The sequence below is a fragment of the Protomyctophum bolini genome, assembly GCF_963924005.1.
Source record: "Protomyctophum bolini genome assembly, chromosome: 23".
In the NCBI taxonomy this organism is placed as follows: Eukaryota; Metazoa; Chordata; class Actinopteri; order Myctophiformes; family Myctophidae; genus Protomyctophum; species Protomyctophum bolini.
The window spans coordinates 22,536,675-22,557,867 of record NC_137884.1 but is presented as its reverse complement, the minus strand read 5'-3'; the positions used below and the strand labels follow the sequence as shown (position 1 = coordinate 22,557,867).

Below are 21,193 nucleotides of genomic sequence, written 5' to 3'. Positions count from 1 at the left end.
TGGACGATAGAGCTATAGGGCAGTGGTTTTCAACCCTTTTCATATCGAAGGGACCATTTGTTATTCTGCATTTGAGCCACGGAACCACCGTTTGATGACATTTAGCCTCTCAGACCCATCTGAGCCATGGAACCACCGTTTGATGACATTTAGCCTCTCATGCAGACCCAAAACTAAAGAATATGTCCACATTTCTATGCTGTATTGATGTTGGCACCTGGTCTCTATACTGCCTCCCCCCCCCCCCCCCCCTTTGTATTTATTTATCAACTAGTCAACTAATAGTTGAATAGTCGACTAGTTGCTTAATGACCTATAGTACACACGCACACACAAAGCTGGACATATTTGAGGGGCTAGCGGCGCGCCCCTCAAATATGGGTTACAAAACTTGTGGGATAAAAATGTAGTGAAGATAACGTTGCCCTGGCCTGGTTCCTAACTTCCTACTGTAGGTAGAGATATCAGCTGGTGATGTCATCCTCCTAGTCAGGATGTCTGTGTGTGTGCGTGTGTGTGTGCACGCGTGCATGCGTGCGTGTGTCTGTGTGTGTGTGTGTGCGTGGTGGGTGTGCACGCAACCTAAACTGTCTATTTACAAAGCACAATGGATAACTGACTCCCTAACATGACTCAACAGTGTGTGTGTGTGTGTGTGTGTGTGTGTGTGTGTGTGTGTGTGTGTGTGTGTGCGTACAATGCGCTCTGTGTGCATGTGAGTCTACAAGCCTGACCTGCAAGTACATTTACTTAAAGTACAATTGTGAGGTTATTGTACTTTACCGTTCCAATAATTTTACTTCTACTCCACTACGTCTCAGAGGCAATAGTGTACTTTTACTCCACTACATTATTATTGTAAAACTTTAGTTACTTTGTAGAGCCTGCAGATCTGCTTTTTTTTTTTAATCGTGAAAATGTGGCTCAAATCTTTGAATATATATTATTTTAGAGCAAACGTTTTTAACTGAAATCTTTGATTCTGGGGGGGGGGGGGGGGGGGGGGGGGGGGGGGGGGGGGGGGGGGTGTCCCTGGAACAACATATTTTCAGATGGGGGTCGGCGGCCAATTACATATTGCCCACCCCCCCCCCCCCCCCAGTGCCCGGTGATGTCATCATGAGGTCAGAGCAGGAAGTCTCTCTATCGTCTGCTTTGGAAGAGATAGAGAAACTGGCTGTCTGTCTGTCTGACTACAAGCTCGAGTGTGTGAATTTGTAGATTTGCCATTTTCAGAGCTCGGGCGTCTCCCTATAGGGAGGTCCTCGAGGCACGTCCCACTGGAGGAGACCCCCTGGGCAGACCAAGGACCAGTTGGAGGAAACACATCGACTCACTGTCCTTGGAAGGTCTCGGGATCCCCCTCGGGATCCCCCTAATGTTGCTCTGGAGAGGGAAGTCTGGAGCACTCTGGTGGAGCTGTTGCCCCACGACCCAACTACAGATAAGCGGTTGAAGATGGATGGATGGATGGATACCCGAGCGCAACGGACCATAAAATGACTTGTACTTAGTTCTACTACATCTCTTCTCCACTATAGTCCCTCCTTAAAAAAATTTGTCCATTTTATCCGTCGACAAAATTGTCAGTATATATTTAGTCATAGTTTTAGTCACCGTAGCTTAGTTTTCATTTTGTCTTTATTTAGTGAAAAAAGGTCGACTACCAGTGACTCACGCAGACACCTGGCTGTCACAGTCCCCTCCCAGTGACCCACGCAGACACCTGGCTGTCACAGTCCCCTCCCAGTGACCCACGCAGACACCTGGCTGTCACAGTCCCCTCCCAGTGACTCACGCAGACACCTGGCTGTCACAGTTCCCCCCCAGTGACTCACGCAGACACCTGGCTGTCACAGTCCCCCCCAGTGACTCACGCAGACACCTGGCTGTCACAGTCCCCCCCCAGTGACCCCACGCAGACACCTGGCTGTCACAGTCCCCCCCAGTGACTCATGCAGACACCTGGCTGTCACAGTCCCCCCGCAGTGACCCCACGCAGACACCTGGCTGTCACAGTCCCCCCAGTGACTCATGCAGACGGGTGCAGGTCTTTTTTCCGACAGCATATTGATCCGAAACCTCAATCCTAACCTAACCCTAACCGCAAGCACGGGAGCAGCGCATGTCGGACCATCGCTTTTTCGCATTGCAGCGAATGTCCCCCCGCTGCGGATCGGATCGTTGCCCCGTCGGCTAGAATGCTGTCGGAAAAAAGGCCGCCTCCCATGCAGACACCTGGCTGTCACAGTTCCCTCCCAGTGACCCCACGCAGACACCTGGACATAACCCTGGCTGTCACAGTCCCAACAGGCTGTGTTTTTGTCTCTTTCAACGCTGTGATATTCCAGCTGCGTCGTCCCCCCCCTGCCTCCCCCCCTCCCCTCCTTGCCTTTCAACACAATCGTGACTAAAGAAAAAAAAAAAGAGATGTTATCAACAGGAAGACTGACGACTGAATCACAATATTGCTGATATCTGTACAAAATTGCTGACATTTTTAGCGAGGGTGGTGCCAGGGACATGTTTATGTACCACAGACGGTGAATACTGGGCACAATGCCAGGAGAGCAGCCACAGAAACCCCCCCCCCCCCCCCCACCCCCAGTACAATTTTTTACTTCACTTGAGCATTTCCAATTTCCAGTACTTTTACTTCTACTCCACTACATCTCAGAGCCAAAATGTGTACTTTAATTCACTACATTTATTTGAAAACATACATTAACCACTCCAGCCCTATATATAATTCATGTGGAATGTGGCGAGAAGCCGCGGACCTTTCACTGAAGGGGAGCTGATTTAAACATAGTTGGCTGGACGCTAATCAGCGAGTCACTTTGTGCTGATTTTAAAAACAGACGCTATCATTCCGACATATCTAACCGGCAGCTTTCTGATTCAACCCTCCTGCCACACTAAAAACGCCACACTCCACACGTCCCAGACTCTTCTCCCTTCTGGCCCCAAAACTGTGGAATGCACTTCCCGTTGCAGTCAGAACTGCAGCATCACTCTCAATCTTCCGCCGTAGTCTGAAAACCCACCTCTTCAGACTCCATCATGGCCCATAGCACTTACCCTACCCCCTTAGATAGCACTTTTTAGACTTGGATAGCATTTGAAACAGACTTATAGCAATGTCTTGTAGACAGCACAATAATTGCATTGTATGTAGTCATAGCACTTCATAGTACATGTATAGCATAGTATAGTACAGTATGTATAGTTTATATGTACAGTGTCATTATATATAGATATGTTCTAGTTACGTTCTTAGCTTACGCATGTTTCATGATAAATGCATTTTTTATATGTGATGTATTCCTATGCTTTTTTGTTCTTGCTTAATGTAAATAGCTCTGGATTAAGAGCGTCTGATAAATGCCTACATTGTAAATTGCAAGTAATTTTCCCCTCCCTCCCTGGGCTCCCTCTCTCTCTCTCTCTCTCTCTCTCAGCCTTTTTCTCGATTTGGAATCTTTTAATTATGTTCAGAGAACATTGGTATCATATCCAGAAAAATTAGGAACAAGTTATGTTGTTTCCAAAACTGTATTTTAGGTCGCTAGGTATATGTCTGTACCATTCCATGAGAATGTGATATGGCTTAATTTCAGTAGTAGTATTGGCCTCTTACCTATACTACTTATATTTGATTTATTTGCAACAGTAATCTGTTCATGTTCTTTTCACATTTTGTGAATAAAAACCTCATTTTGTAACTTAATTTCATCATTAATCATTCCATGTCATGACAATATTTTTGTTCAATGAGGATTGGCCTTATAGATGGAAACTTAGGCTGTTTTACGTGAAAAATCCAATATAGGACCAACATTATTTGGGCTTGTGGAAGTTGCGGCTCCTGGACTTTTGGCATCTAAAGTTGAGTAGCCGTTCTAGCTACTGTGGTCATATTCATAATAACTAGGCTATGTCAAATGTTCAACTAGCCTACATTTCGGTCACCGTGCTAATTTGATGGTTAGAGGGTGATAAGCAAGTCTCGTCTAGCAATAAATGTAGAGGTTCCTTGCAGGCTACAGTCATTTGCAATTCCATTGTTCTGAACACTACGTTGTCGTGTGGACGGAGAGACGTTCGCAAACGGGGCCGTGTAGACGCGGAGATTTTCAGAAACGAAAACCAACCTGTGTACGCGTGTCACATGACCTCTGATATGTTTACATTGAGCAGAGATGAACTCTGACCTCTATGATGTAGTCGTTCCCGTCCTTCCCGTGAACCGCCTTCACAGCACAGATATCCAGACCTCCGAACATCTCAGCACAGGAGTCCACCCACACGCGGTACCTGCAACACACCACTAGGGGGGTTAACCCATTTAGACCTGAGATCAGATTCTAAATTTGTTTTCAGAAAAATCCATGTTTCTATATATTATATATATATATATTTTTTAATTTGTTGACGAAGACGTTTTAGTCTTAGTTTTAGAGGAGATCTTGAATAAACATGAAGGTGGCCGCACACACCGATAGCCAGAGTACCAATATTTATTAGGACAGCAGGTAAGACAGGAATATCCAACGTTTCGGCGGTTAAGCCTTCATCAGGGAATGCCTTGAAGGCTTAACCGCCGGAACGTTGGATATTCCTGTCTTACCTGCTGTCCTAATAAATATTGGTACTCTGGCTATCGGTGTGTGCGGCCACCTTCTTGTTTATTCAAGATCTCCTCTACAGTTTTCTCCCGTGTGTCGGCACCGCCACAAGGACTTTGGTGTGCGTAGAGCCTCTTTGTACACAGTATTAGTCTTAGTTTTAGTCATCATAGCTTAGTTTCCATTTAGTTTTCATCAGTGAAAAAAGGTAGTCGACTGTGTATGTGTGTGCACGTGCCTGAAGCCCCCTTTGATGTGTATGTGTGTGCGCGTGCCTGGACACTGGACAGTAACGTCCATAAGCTCACCTGTCCGTCATGGCGATTTGCTCCAGCATGGCCGAGCCCGTGTTGGCTTTCCAGTTGCCCGAGATGGAGGTCCTCCTGGAAGGAAACAGATAATAAGTGTGAGGGGTGTAGGTGAGGGGCATTCAGCCCTCCTAGAGGGTTCTCCTGGAAGGAAACAGATAATAAGTGTGAGGGGTGTAGGTGAGGGGCATTCAGCCCTCCTAGAGGGTTCTCCTGGAAGGAAACAGATAATAAGTGTGAGGGGTGTAGGTGAGGGGCATTCAGCCCTCCTAGAGGGTTCTCCTGGAAGGAAACAGATAATAAGTGTGAGGGGTGTAGGTGAGGGGCATTCAGCCCTCCTAGAGGGTTCTCCTGGAAGGAAACAGATAATAAGTGTGAGGGGTGTAGGTGAGGGGCATTCAGCCCTCCTAGAGGGTTCTCCTGGAAGGAAACAGATAATAAGTGTGAGGGGTGTAGGTGAGGGGCATTCAGCCCTCCTAGAGGGTTCTCCTGGAAGGAAACAGATAATAAGTGTGAGGGGTGTAGGTGAGGGGCATTCAGCCCTCCTAGAGGGTTCTCCTTGAAGGAAACAGATAATAAGTGTGAGGGGTGTAGGTGAGGGGCATTCAGCCCTCCTAGAGGGTTCTCCTTTTCTATGCCGAAAACGTTGAGAACCCCTGGTTTAGACAGAGAGTGAAGGCTGAGAGGATGTTGACTCACACGTCCAAATTGTTGTCACTGAATTTCCAGCACATCATTTTATTTGGCATCTTGTTGTCAAGTGGGCGGAATAACTTAATAAGCCTTAAAAATGTCCCTTTACAAATTAAAGTGCTGGAAAACACCGGTCGCTCTCGTCTGGTCTCGTCTCACAAACTGTTGACATCAAAGGATTCATTATCGTGTTAAATCCGGGTGTTCATGTGTTTATGGTTGTCCGTGGCCACTTTGTGACAACTCGGATGATTAAAAACAAGTGTATAGTATAAGGCTTCATAGTACAGTTCGTTTTGGCTGCTTGGGATTGATATAAAACTTACAACGCACCCTCTGGCGGGTTCGGCGACCTCCGGGGTTAAATCTTAACCCAGACGCGTTCCGAAACATTTTGGCGACATGATTGTTAACCGTACTTAAACCACTTAAAACATTCAGCAAAAAATAGCTGATCTACAACGCATTGTGAACTAAGATCTGCTATTTTTGAGGGGCGCCATGCAGCCCGTACGGTCTACAGACTTTATAATGTTTGTTTATTGAAGGTGACGTCACGTGGCAGCCAAGTCTATGGACTTCTAACCCATTTATAGAAACCGTATCCGTGTCACCTTATAGCTTTTAACCATGTTAACTGTTATCTGAAACTTTAGCTGTTGAAAAAATAGCAGATCTACAAGCTCATAGCGTGGCACGAAGCTTGTAGATCTGCTATTTTCTTTTTTTAAATGTGAAAACGTGGCGCAAATCTTTGAATCCCTTTGGTCCCTGGAACAAGATATTTTCAGATATCGGTCGGCAACAGAATAACTTCCATTCATCCATTCATTAATCCATTCATTAATTCATAGCCTGACCAACCTTACATGTAAGCCTTGTATTCATTCATTCATTCATCCATCCACAGCCTGACCAACCGTACATGTAAGCCTTGTATTCATTCATCCACAGCCTGACCAACCGTACATGTAAGCCTTGTAGTTGTTTCCGATCTTCTGGATGCGTATGTCGTACTTGGAGGTGACGAAGGGCTCCGACGTGGCGTAGGTTCCTGCCAACGCTACCACGCTAACGATGTCCTGGAAGTCCAGCTGGCTCTCCACTTTGATCTGACGGGAAGACAACGTTGCTCGTTAGTTGGTGGCGAGAAAGGATTGGCTTTTCTTACTTAAAAATGGAGTGCCACAATTGTTGTATTTTTCCAGTTTTTCATGTGTCTATGAGGTGACAGTACTTTAGTTTTAGCAATTTCAGCTATTAGGGGGGCGGGGGTATTCGAAGATGGGGCTAAATATGTATTTTTTTTGACACACAGCAGGCTATACCTTCACATTCAGTAGATCCTGTGATCTTGTGTGGCGAGATCTAATTTCCTGGGGTCTAGTGGGACTATAGTAAATAATAATAAAGAAATCACTGTAAAATGTTGTAAAAAAAGGACATTTATCCCCATGTTCGAATGCCCCCGTCCCCCTGTCAACGCGCAATGCGTGACCATTGTACAGTAGATCTAATATTCTCACACAACGTGCGTTATTTTGGGCCAGCGTTGGCTCATTACAACATGCCCACAACAGGGCGGGGCTCATTACAACATGCCCACAACAGGGCGGGGCTCATTACAACATGCCCACAACAGGGCGGGGCACTAAGGTTCATGTGGTTAATAGTAAATGCCTTGTGAAGTTCCCCCTGCCAAGTTTGCCAACGACTCCATTGTTGCCAGCGGCTGTACATTGTTCCCAGCAGTCCTGTGTGTGTGTGTGTGTGTGTGTGTGTGTGTGTGTGTGCGCGTGTGTGTGTGTGGTCCCAGCAGATCTGCGTCAGTGTCATATTTTATGGCGAAGCGTGCCTTTTGATTTGAACCTCTCGTACCCTTTGATGTCCCTCATTGTGTTGGAGACGAAGTTATAACACAACGTGTGTTTCGGGAGGAAGATAACACCTGTTTATGATTACGTTCATCTGACGCGTGGTGAAAAAACCGAGGGACTTTAAAGGAAGCGCTTCAGTTTGGTTCTAGTGGAGCTGCAAGCTCACACAGACCGCGGCCATCTCGCCATCAGAGTTTGGAAGCACTTGTTTTCAGTAAAGCAACGTCCTGAAAATTAGGCCTGACGTCCAAATAAAAAAAACCTTCGCTCTGAAAGAATATATATTATATTCAAAGATTTGTGTCGCATTTTCACGATTAAAAAAAAATACTAGAGTGACCTACAAGCTTATAGCGCGCCACTCAGTGGCGCGCTATAAGCTTGTAGATCTGCTATTTCTCAATAGTATCTCAAAGTATAACATAATGCTTACTAGTTAAAACACCAAAAGGGGTTCCCGTCGTGAATGGGTTAATTACTCAGTGTAATTTTGAGAATAAACAAAACTTGAATGGATGTGTGCAGGTGTGACTGTTAGACCCTAACGGGGATGTGTGCAGGTGTGACTGTTTGACCTTAACGGGGATGTGTGCAGGTGTGACTGTTAGACCCTAACGGGGATGTGTGCAGGTGTGACTGTTTGACCTTAACGGGGATGTGTGCAGGTGTGACTGTTTGACCTTAACGGGGATGTGTGCAGGTGTGACTGTTTGACCTTATTTCTCAATAGTATCTCAAAGTATAACATAATGCTTACTAGTTAAAACACCAAAAGGGGTTCCCGTCGTGAATGGGTTAATTACTCAGTGTAATTTTGAGAATAAACAAAACTTGAATGGATGTGTGCAGGTGTGACTGTTAGACCCTAACGGGGATGTGTGCAGGTGTGACTGTTTGACCTTAACGGGGATGTGTGCAGGTGTGACTGTTAGACCCTAACGGGGATGTGTGCAGGTGTGACTGTTTGACCTTAACGGGGATGTGTGCAGGTGTGACTGTTTGACCTTAACGGGGATGTGTGCAGGTGTGACTGTTTGACCTTAACGGGGATGTGTGCAGGTGTGACTGTTAGACCCTAACGGGGATGTGTGCAGGTGTGACTGTTTGACCCTAACGGGGATGTGTGCAGGTGTGACTGTTAGACCCTAACGGGGATGTGTGCAGGTGTGACTGTTAGACCCTAACGGGGATGTGTGCAGGTGTGACTGTTTGACCTTAACGGGGATGACCTATCACTCCTCTCATTTATTTCTAAAACCATTGAACGTGTTGTCTCCAACCAGCTCTCTCTCCATCTCTCACAGAACAACCTGCTGGATCCCAACCAGTCCGGATTCAAGAAGGCCCACTCCACAGAAACTGCCCTGCTGGCAGTCACAGAAGCACTACATGCTGCCCAAGCTGCTTCCCACTCTGCAGTACTGATTCTCCTAGACCTATCGGCAGCATTTGACACAGTGAACCACCAGCTGCTCCTAGACACCCTAGCGGATCTAGGCATCGGTGGAAAGGCACTAAAGTGGTTCTCCTCCTACCTCACCGAACGGACCTACCAGGTTTCCTGGAAAGGTCTGTTATCATCCCCCCGAACCCTCCAAACTGGGGTCCCACAGGGATCTGTACTTGGTCCCCTCCTTTTCTCACTGTACACTAAATCCCTTGGCACTATCATCTCTGCCCACAATATATCCTATCACTGCTACGCCGATGACACACAACTGTTTCTATCCTTCCCCCCTTCTGCCACTCAGGTGGAAGAGCGCATCACGGCATGCCTGGCTGACATCTCACAGTGGATGTCCTCCAACCACCTCAAGCTGAACCCAGACAAGACTGAGCTTCTCTTCTTCCCAGCTAAGTCCTGCCCTATGCGGGAGTTAACTATTTCCGTAGACAACGCCCTGGTAACGTCTGTCCCAACAGCCAGGAATCTTGGTGTTGTCCTGGACAGTCAGCTCTCGTTCAAAGCTCACATCACAGCTGTCACTCGATCCTGTAGGTTCACACTCTATAACATACGACGAATTAGACCGTTCCTCACCCAGGAATCAGCCCAGCTCCTAATCCAGACAACAGTCTTGTCAAAACTTGACTATTGTAACTCCCTCCTTACTGGCCTACCAGCATGTGCACTTAAGCCTCTCCAGCTGATCCAAAATGCCGCAGCTCGCTTGGTCTTCAACCAGCCAAAATTCTCACATGTCTCCCCCCTGCTCCGCTCCCTCCACTGGCTCCCGGTCGCTGCCCGCACAGAATACAAAACTCTGATGCTGGCATTCAAAGCAACCAAAGGTATGGCTCCCCCATATCTTGCAAGTATGATTGAACCCTACAAACCCTCCCGCGCACTCAGATCAGCTAACGCAGGGAAGCTGGAAGTACCCTCACTAAAAACGCCGGGACAACGCTCCACACGTCCCAAACTCTTCTCCCTTCTGGCTCCAAAACTGTGGAATGCACTTCCCATGGCAGTCAGAACTGCAGCATCACTCCCAATCTTCCGCCGTAGTCTGAAAACCCACCTTTTCAGACTCCATCATGGCCCATAGCACTTACTCTACCCTAGATAGCACTTCTGTAGACTTAGATAGCATTTAAAACAGACTTATAGCATGTTATGTAGACAGCACTAGAATTGCATTGTATATAGTCATAGCACGCCATAGTACATATGTATAGCATAGTAGTATATATGTATAGTTTATACGTATAAGTTTCATTATATAGATATTCCACTGTTACTTTCTTAGCTTACGCATGTTTCATGATGAATGTTTTTATGTGATGTATTCCCATGCTTTTGTTCTTGCTTAATGTAAGTCGCTCTGGATTAAGAGCGTCTGCTAAATGCCTAAATTGTAAATTGTAAATTGTATGTGTGCAGGTGTGACTGTCAGACCTTAACGGGGATGTGTGCAGGTGTGTATTTTGGGGTCAGACGTACCTTGCCCAATCCGGCGTGAGCGTGACCCATCTTGACCACCACAGGGAAGGAGGGCGTCGCCGTCGTTGTCAACTGGAACGGAGAGAAAATGAATAAATTAAATAAAGTTTATTTGATCATAATTATTCACTCGACATTATTCGTTTACGTCACATTCGGGGGACGGGGAAAAACGAAAAACAACATAATTCTCTCGGCTCATTGCAGATCTATAAGAAACTAAGATATCTAGTGTACTGTAGATCCTTAACTCTTGTGAGTGTAAAATGAAACCAAATGGACCCTTAAGGGTCCATTTGACCCTGGTTGGTTGGTTGGTTTCATGGCACGCTCTCAAGGGTTCAATTATCGTTAAACATCTGCATTACTCCCTCAAGGACCCCTGGGGGTCCCCGGACCCCACTTTGGGAACCTCTGCAGTAAGAGACACCACTATGACTCAGCGTCCAGTATGTGTGTGTGTGACTTTGACCAGTACAAAGATCCCCAAATGTAGCGCACGTTTGTGTGTGTGTGTGTGTGTGTGTGTGTGCAGAGAGAGAGAGAGAGAGAGAGAGAGAGAGAGAGAGAGAGAGAGAGAGAGAGAGAGAACACAGGGGCAGACGGCCGTCATGTCTCGTACGGGAACACAGGACTCTGTCTGTCTGTCAATTTACAATTTAGGCATTTAGCAGACGCTCTTAATCCAGAGCGATTTACATTAAGCAAGAACAAAAAAGCATGGGAATACATCACATAAAAAGCATTTATCATCCCTGGGGTGGAGGATAGGGCTGGTCTGTGTACTCTGTCTGGACATGTTTAATTCCAGACATCATTTTCTCACCAGCATGGCAACGCCAGCTCGCACGCCCAGAGAGAGAGAGAGAGAGAGAGACACCACATCCTCCACACTCGTTCCTAAGGCCTGATGTATCTGGAGCAGTGGTCTGGCGACCACCAGGGGTCCTTGAGGGGGTCCCAGGTGGTCCCCATATAGAGCAGTGGTCTGGGGACCACCAGGGGTCCTTGAGGGGGTCCCAGGAGGTCCCCATATAGAGCAGTGGTCTGGGGACCACCAGGGGTCCTTGAGGGGGTCCCAGGGGGTCCCCATATAGAGCAGTGGTCTGGGGACCACCAGGGGTCCTTGAGGGGGTCCCAGGGGGTCCCCATATAGAGCAGTGGTCTGGGGACCACCAGGGGTCCTTGAGGGGGTCCCAGGAGGTCCCCATATAGAGCAGTGGTCTGGGGACCACCAGGGGTCCTTGAGGGGGTCCCAGGTGGTCCCCATATAGAGCAGTGGTCTGGGGACCACCAGGGGTCCTTGAGGGGGTCCCAGGTGGTCCCCATATAGAGCAGTGGTCTGGGGACCACCAGGGGTCCTTGAGGGGGTCCCAGGAGGTCCCCATATAGAGCAGTGGTCTGGGGACCACCAGGGGTCCTTGAGGGGGTCCCAGGGGGTCCCCAGCTATAGAGCAGTGGTCTGGGGACCACCAGGGGTCCTTGAGGGGGTTCCAGGTGGTCCCCATATAGAGCAGTGGTCTGGGGACCACCAGGGGTCCTTGAGGGGGTCCCCATATAGAGCAGTGGTCTGGGGACCACCAGGGGTCCTTGAGGGGGTCCCAGGTGGTCCCCATATAGAGCAGTGGTCTGGGGACCACCAGGGGTCCTTGAGGGGGTCCCAGGTGGTCCCCATATACTGTGACTAAAACTAAAAGACATTTTCTGCTAAAAAGCTGCTGTCAGTGGAACTGTTCCTTCAGACGAGGGAGAGGCTATTTTATGGGACTAGACTTTAGCGTTTAAGAGTGATTGATATTCTTTTTTTCCCCCGTTCAACAGAACAAAAAGTTTCCGTGCATAAAAATACCCTCGACAGCCGGTCGGTCGGTCGGTCGGTCGGTCGTGCCCGTAAGCGCTCAGACGACGCGTTAAGGTTTGGATTCAAACCTCAAGCTTTCAGTTTGGTCACGGCTTACCATCACAGAGCACTGTTAAGGGGTTCTGGTTCCCAGCATACAGTAGTAGGCCTACAGTACGTCTGCATTATGGTAAAGTCATTAAGAAAAACACACACAAACGCAGAATATACGCCTTCATTTACTGTAAACGCGCCCGCCCGCCAGCCAGCCAGACAGCCAGCCAGCCAGACAGCCAGCCAGCCAGCCAGACAGCCAGCCAGCCGATCAGGTCAGACACACAGTGGGTCAAAACACTCTGCCTGTACACAGTGTACTATTGAGCACTATTTTTAGTTAGTTTGCGACCACAGGTCGCATTTACAATGAAATTGTCCATTTTTTGGTCCGTCAGTCAGTCAGTGTATCACTCAAAATCCCCACACACGGGAAAACCCGAATCAGATCTGTGCCACATGGAGATTGAAATCCGATTGTGTCAAATTACTCATTTAAACAAGAGATTCCAAGATTCCAATCTGGATGTGGCTCAGTTCCGATTCAGGCTGGATTTGACTGCCAGTGTGAATGGGGCCATATTTAATGTCAAAGGACCCCCAGAATGATCTGCATTTGGCCGCCGACCCCCATCTGAAAATATGTTGTTCCAGGGAGGGACTCCCCAGAAGCAAAGATTTGAGATAAAAACGTTCGCTCTGAAAGCATATTATATTCAAAGATTTGCGCCACATTTTCACGATTCTTCAAAAATAGCAGATCTACGAGCTCGTAGGTCTGCTATTTTCAATAACTAAAGTATAACATAATAGAGATAATGGGGAGACAAGGAGCCTATCCTGTCACTGATCAGAATATATACACGTAGAGCTTCTTGACAACATTTTAACCAAAGAACATCACTTACCAGCACCCTGCCTTTACTAAAACAATAACCTTTCCAACAGTTTCACCTGAAACAGCAAAGAGTGCATTTCAGTTTGCTCTGGGCAGAGGTCGTGACCTCACACGTACAGCTGGTTGTCGTTTCAGATCGTTGAGGTCGATAATATGATTCCCTTTCAACGTAAACACAGGCCGGCTTTAGAGTCATGCAAAAATTGTGCATTTGTTCATTGTCGATCAGAGGGATTTAGTCTTTTGTGTTATAGACAGACAGACAGGCAGGCAGGCAGACAGACAGACAGACAGACAGACAGACAGACAGACAGACAGACAGACAGACAGACAGACAGACAGACAGACAGACAGACAGACAGACAGACAGACGGACGGCGGGCGCTGCTCCTGTGAAAACGATCAATGCCGTGCCACATTCCTGTCTGTCTAAAAACTCTCTAAAAGGAAAGAGAGAGTTTTTTCTTCCCAGTTTCCAGTATTAGGTCTCGGAAAAGTGTGAGCATCATGGACGAGGGTGACGTGTGCTGTGGGTGTGTGTGTGCGTGCGTGCGTGTCAGTGGACACAGTGCACAGCGACGTTGGTCAGAACAGTTTGTCACTACAACCACAGAAGGAGACAAACAAACATGAGTAATACGTTAGAGGCGCTGACCACGTTACCACCTAACGGCAAAATGATCTACAGCTGATCTACAAGCTCACAACACAGTGTCGTAGACCAGAGGGTTCCCAACCACTGGTACTTGTACCTCTGGTGGTATACTTGAGCCCCTCTGGTGGGACACAGAGGGGTCACCTCTGTGACAAAAGTGGAATGAAATATTTCTATTACTATACAGGTATAGTTCTCCTGACCAATGAGCAATTGGTTGAAACAGGCTCTCCAGCCGTGCTGAAATGAGCATGACATCATTCACACCTAGCCGCTAATTAATAGAAGATTTGAGAACGGATTAATCACATTATGAAATATCATCAGTTGTGCTGATTAGTGTTTAGACAAGAGTTTAGTCAGAGCAGCAGCATTATTGGCTTATAGGCTGTTTTAACCTATTTTGGGGCGAGAACCCCTTTTGGTGTTATAGCATTACGTATGTGCTTTAGCTATTGAAAGAATAGCAGATCTACAAGCTCATAGCCTACGAGCTTGTAGGTGTGCTATTTTTTTTAAATCAAAGAACGACTGACCTAGAAACATAGCTTTTTCAGAACTGTCAGGATGTAGAAGACATTTTTTTAATCTGATCTCAGGTCAAAATGGGTTAATAGTCAGCTAAATACAATCTAATTTCCTCTTCCCATCGTGTTATAATAGTGAACTAAACCAAATCTAATCTCCTCTATACATTCAGACGTGATCAAAGTGTCTGTGAGTGAACTGCATGCGTCACACAGTATAAACTAATTAATTTGTGTTTTGGGCTTAATTTGCATCTCATTAAAGCGTAATATAGCGAAAACAGTAACTACAGTACCTAGATTATTGTGTTAATGTAAAACCAATAGCTTTGCATTAAACCACTTTGGACTGAGGTCGATTCTACAAAATAAGGCCTTCTAAATCCCGACAGTTTTCTGAAAAACCCATGTTTCTATATGTCAGTGGTGCTCAACCTTTTTCATGTCGAGGACGCCCAGAAGTATATCTATTTGGCCGAGGACCCCCATCTGAAAATATGTTGTTCCAGGGATCCTAAGCTTGTAGACGTGAGCTTGTAGATCTGCTATTTTTCAATAGCTATAAAAGTATAATATAATGCTTAAAACACCCAAAGGGGTTCCCGCCCAAAATGGATTAAAACGTAGTAATGTAACAACAACGCTAAGCGGAGTGGAAAATCCCAGGAACCGTTCCGTTCCCACAGTGATGTAACCCAGAGCAGTACCATCACCACCAAGGCCTTAAAGGCACCACCAGTCTCTCTGGGGTACGAGTGCATACTAATGCCTAGTATTAGTACATCTGGGGTACTAATATGTTGTAAAAGCCAAATCCACAGAGGCCAGCACGACACGGCCAAAGTCTAATGGCTTTATAACACGTTGAGGTTATGGAGGGAGCAAACTATATGTGTGACCGCTTTCTGACCGAGGCTAAGTTATTGATTTATTTATTTTTTCCATGTCATGTGAAAGCAATCATAGCTTCAAATTGACATTATTGGTTGTTCAGTTTGACCCACCAGTTGTGGAGATATGGCTTATAGAGTAATGTCTTGCAGAGAAACAGCGAGTTGAGAAAACAGGCTTGAAATGTTCACTTCTGTGGACTCTAACATTACACCTAGCTACATGTTTAAGCATTTATTTCATATTTACATGTCTTCTGTGGTCTCTAACATTATAGCTACATGTTTAATCATTTATTTCATATTTACATGTCTTCTGTGGTCTCTAACATTACACCTAGCTACATGTTTAAGCATTCATTTCATATTTACATGTCTTCTGTGGACTAACATTAACACCTATTGCTACATGTTTAAGCATGTATTTCTTATATGTCTTCTGTGGTCTGTAACATTACACCTAGCTACATGTTTAAGCATTTATTTCATATACATGTCTTCTGTGGTCTCTAACATTACACATGGCTACATGTTTAAGCATTTATTTCATATATACAAGTCTTCTGTGGTCTCTAACATTACGCCTAGCTAAATGTTTAAGCATTCATTTCATATTTACATGTCTTCTGTGGTCTCTAACATTACACCTAGCTACATGTTTAAGCATGTATTTCATATTTACATGTCTTCTGTGGTCTCTAACATTACACCTAGCTACATGTTTAAGCATTTATTTCATATTTACACGTCAATTTCAGCTCTGACACTTATTTCAGACATGCTCTAGTATGTGAAGAGTCTGCCTGTGCTATTAACATAGCTTTTTCAGAAAACTGTCAGGTGCAAGCTGAATCCTCATGATTCAGCTCCATAACAGGTGCAAACTGAATCCTGATTCAACTATAGAACAGGTGCAAGATGGATCCTGATTCAACTATAGAACAGGTGCAAGAAGGAATCCTGATTCGACTCCAGAGGAGGAAAAGCGACGGTTTAATATTTGCCACACAGGATCCATTGTGACTTGAGTAAGTTCTGAACGCTGAGCTGATCTATGACCTCCAAACTAAAGCCCACAGTCAGCAGAAATGTATTTGTGTGTGTCTGTCTGTCTGCCTGCTAATTAACCCATTTAGAGTTGAGGGTGAAGGTGCCTGTGTCGCCTTTATAGCTTTTAACGACTTATTTTACTTATTTTAAACTTCAGCTGTAGATCTGCCATTTTTGATAAAAGCTAGAAAATGTGTGCAAATCTTTTTCTGACAGCGTTTATAGGAAGGAAGGGAAGCTTGCGTTGGGCATGAGGCCACATGCGGTGGTGGTGGTGGTGGTACGACCCGAACGTTGGTACGACCCAACCGTCAACATGCACACCACTGCTGTTTTCAATTACAGTCACAGGGTACGGAGGGAGGGAGGGAGGGAGGGAGGGCCGAGAGAGAGGGGTGAACATCAAGGAGCAGAATGTTTTGGAACAGCTGGAAGTGGCACAGGGTGTTGCCACTTCCAGCTGTTTCCGACAGGCGAGACGAGGCGCAGAGAGCGAGCCAGAGCTCTCACAATGACGTCTCACTCACACAACTAAAGCACTGTTGAGTCCTCCGTTTGGGCTGAAACACAGACGACGTCGACTACCTCCTTCTGCACCGAGGAAAACTAAATGAAAACAAAAGCCACGGTGACTTAACGGGCGGGAAGCGGGAACCCCTGTGGGTGTTTTATTTAAAGCATTATGTTATATTCTAGCTGTTGAAAAATAGCAGATCTACAAGCTCGTATAGCGCGGCACTCGGCGCTGGCTTGTAGGTCTGTTCTATTTTTGAGAGAAAATGTGTCGGAAATCTTATAATATATATATTATATTCTTTCAGAACAAACATTTTTTTAACTCAAATCTTTGCTTTTTGGGGGGGGGGGGGTTCCCTGGAACAACATATTTTCAGATGGGGGTCCGTGGCCAATTACATATAATTTCTGGGGGTCATTGACATGAAATAATTTGAGAACCACTGACATAGAAACAGGCTTTTTCAGAAAATTATTTGGAAGACATTTTGTAGAATCGGTCTCAGTCGAAATGGGTTATTAAAACTATTTACAATTTCATCAACACATTAAAACCTATAGACTAACATTTTAGGGAAGGGCTTATAATTAGTTCTCAAATGTATGAAACAATCTTTTGAAAATAGCAGAACTACAAGCTCACAATGCGTCACATTGTCGCGACGCATTGTGAGCTGTTAAGGGGTTTAGCATGGACGAAGATATAGGGCCCTTTGCCTCCTGAGACACCCCCCCTCAGCCCCCCCCCCACACACACACACCCGGTATTCCCCAGGACTTCCCTCGGCCTAAATCCGACCAGAGAGCCTTATTTCCTGTTCTGTCTAATAAAAGCCTCTCTGTCGGACATTGACAGTGTGTGGGGGGGTGGGGGTGGGGGGGTGTGGTGCGTGGGAAACTGAGCGACCGCAAAAAGAAACCCACCCAAATGTAGCCCGGTATGCTTCATCATCCAATAACAAAACAGATGATAAAAACCGAAAGAAAAACACACAAACAGGGGGTAATTCCAGCAGTAATGATGGAATCGCTAAATGTATCTCTATAGCTGAAGACCTGCCCTCCCTCCCTCCCCCCCAACCACACCCACACCCACCCAACTCCCATCCCAACTCCGTGCCAAACGTGTGATGTCATCATCCGGTGGTTCCCCCCACAGCCCCGTGACCTCCGACCTGTGAGTGATTCACTGGCCTGTGTCAGGTCCGAGCCACACAGAGTGAGACAGAGTTACGACAACTCTGTTTCACTTCACGGTGCCATGAGGCTCTTCTACATACACTTCTGTTGAATGGGGTCAACCGGAAGTTTACCCAATGCATTGGAGTCTATATGGGCTCGTGCGAGTACATGAATGTTTGGAACTATAGCCCATAGCATCCTGCTTTGTCTCAATGGGATAGTTCCTAATGTTTGGAACTATAGCCCTATAGCACCCCGCTTTGTCTCAATGGGATAGTTCCTAATGTTTGGAACTATAGCCCATAGCACCCTGCTTTGTCTCAATGGGATAGTTCCTAATGTTTGGAACTATAGCCCATAGCACCCCGCTTTGTCTCAATGGGATAGTTCCTAATGTGTGGAACCATAGCCCTATAGCACCCCGCTTTGTCTCAATGGGATAGTTCCAAACATTGGAACTATAGCCCATAGCACCCCGCTTTGTCTCAATGGGATAGTTCCTAATGTTTGGAACTATAGCCCATAGCACCCCGCTTTGTCTCAATGGGTTAGTTCCAAACATTGGAACTATAGCCCATAGCACCCCGCTTTGTCTCAATGGGTTAGTTCCAAACATTGGAACTATAGCCCATAGCACCCCGCTTTGTCTCAATGGGTTAGTTCCAAACATTGGAACTATAGCCCATAGCACCCCGCTTTGTCTCAATGGGTTAGTTCCAAACATTGGAACTATAGCCCATAGCACCCCACTCGGGTTGGGTGGTATTGACCTCTCTGCGTTGACCCAAACCAAACCAAACCAAACCGTGCTCAGCATAATCTGGACCCTCCATCACAGGGCATTCATTCCCTCAACGGTATGGAATCCTTCAGAGCTCATTTATTTCCATGCTGTCATGAAACCTTTTTGCCTTTCATTCCTACGGCCGGGCCTGGTGGTGTCTCGTTGTCTGATGGCCGAAGAAAACATAGTCATTTTGTGGGGTTTTCTAACCACACGCTCGCTCGCGCACGCACACACGCACACTAGAGTAGCGGACCCACAGTCTGAGCGATGCGGTTGCACACTTGGCTCGCCTGTGAAGGAAATCTGACCATTTGTCAAGTTTTATTGCAGGCGTGCGGGGGGGGGGGGGGGGGGGGTCCCATTGTGAGCAGCACCACAGGTCAAGGCCATTTTTACATGTCCTTTTCGGATGTCTTAACTCAACGCGAGCTCAAGACGAGGTATGGACGGGAAACGTGGCATGGGGAGGATTGCAGCGGATGGCGAGAGTATACGCACAGCAGCATGACTTATTTAAGGTGTTGATGAGGTTAGAAACGACCATGAAAACAATCACACCTGCACACTCGTTATGATCAGAATAATTGCTTTTTTTTTAGGTGCGCTATAGCCCCTCCTCCTATTATGTCCAGCTTTTAGTGTGCGTGAAAACACAAACTTGTTCCCAACACAAACATTAAAGGACCACTTCACCACTTTTCAACCTATCGTCATATAATAGGTCCTCACTTATAGTCATGAAAAAATGGCACGATATTTTTCTACTCTGTGGGCAGTTCAGAAACCGTCTTTGAACTGCCCACAGCCCTCCTATGAGACACAGACCGAGTAGGAAGAAAATGCGCCATTTGATCATGATTATTAGTGAGGACCTATTATATGAAGATAGGTTGAAAAGTGGTGAAGTGGTCCTTTAAATGCCATTGACAATGACTGGTCAGTTGTCCGCGTTTTGTGTAAACACAAACACAAACACTGCGTAAACAACAAACAAACATCGAAGACAAAAGTGAGGATGCAACTTGTTGATTGGCTGGAATGAGATGATGTATGATGATGTATGATGATGAAGAGTGCCCCTTACTTCACACGGGTGTGATTTCTTCAATCTCCAAAGTGCATTACCATAATGTACTACTATGTCACATTCACTCTGACGGCACATTTTGAAATCTGAAATGTGTTGCTTTTAATCTACCCATAATGCATCTTGGTGGTGCTGTGATGGCTGTCTCAATGGGGCGCTCTGCGCCAAGTTGGAACCAGTGTTGTTTTCGTCGACTAAAACTAAGACGAAAAATGTTCGTCGACTACCTTTTTCTACTGACGAAAACTAAATGGAAACTAAATGAAAACCAAGCTACGATGACTAAAACTATACTAAATATAACTATAACAAATACAAACTAGACTAAAATGTTAGGAAGGGACTAGTGGACAAGAGAGGACAGTATATGTCTATTTTAAGCAAGTGTAAAATCAGTCATTTCGGCGGCATCAAAGCCTGTCAAAATACATCTTAAGACGACTAAATTAACTGTAGATTTAGTCGACTAAAACTAGACTAAAACTAAAACATTCCGGGTGACTGAAATGTGACTAAATCTAAGTGAAAACTATATTCAAGAGACTATGACTGAAAGTAAAATCTAAATTTGCTTTAACGCCTCTAAAAAGAAATAAGGTTTTGTGTGGGTCGGTCCGACTCGGTCGGCAAAACCTCTGTGGCGACAAACCTCTGTTGCCAAATATGTGATCTTATCTTCACGGAGCCACAGAGGAATGTGGGCGTGTGGAAATATCTCAATTGTACAGTAAATATACACAGGGATTACTGGCTGTACCTCCAGACATCCTGAGTGAGTCTTATTGTAGATGTGCTATTTTTAGAAAAATCGTACGTGGCACACATTCTTTAATGTACTGTAATAACCCTGTAAAACCCGGATTAATTTCTACTTGCAAAAAATAGGTTTTTATAATACATTATAATACACATTTATAATAATTATTAAAATAATAATAATAAATTAATAATTTACATCTGGGGATATCTTTCACAATAATAAATAAAACATGTTCTATCTAGACATTCTAATGATCACACAAAAACATATATTACAGTTATTTTACTTACTTTTATCAGTTATGTTCATTACATTACAACTCAGATTCATACATGACTACTCTGTCTTCTTTCCCAAGCTTGACAAATAAAATCTGCCACAACAAAAGTCCCTTTAACCCTGTAACTTTTTTCACCTAAACATCATCATTGATGTTCATTGCAATGCCATTGGTCATGCTACTGTATTTGCATATGAATACCCCCTACAGAGGCTGA

At 45.5% G+C, this 21,193-nt stretch overlaps 1 protein-coding gene across 2 annotated transcripts in view; it reads right to left on the bottom strand.

Annotated features, from left to right (window-relative positions):
• syn3 (synapsin III) overlaps nt 1-21,193 on the bottom strand; it is a gene marked incomplete at both ends in the record, with an annotated part of 70,996 nt that overhangs the window by 8,647 nt on the left and 41,156 nt on the right. For both annotated transcript variants that reach the window (XM_080757885.1, XM_080757884.1), the window contains 4 exons: nt 4,215-4,317; nt 4,937-5,011; nt 6,599-6,741; nt 10,451-10,510. In XM_080757885.1, the coding sequence (XP_080614011.1) occupies nt 4,215-4,317; nt 4,937-5,011; nt 6,599-6,741; nt 10,451-10,510 (381 nt within the window). The remainder of the gene's footprint in view (nt 1-4,214; nt 4,318-4,936; nt 5,012-6,598; nt 6,742-10,450; nt 10,511-21,193) is intronic.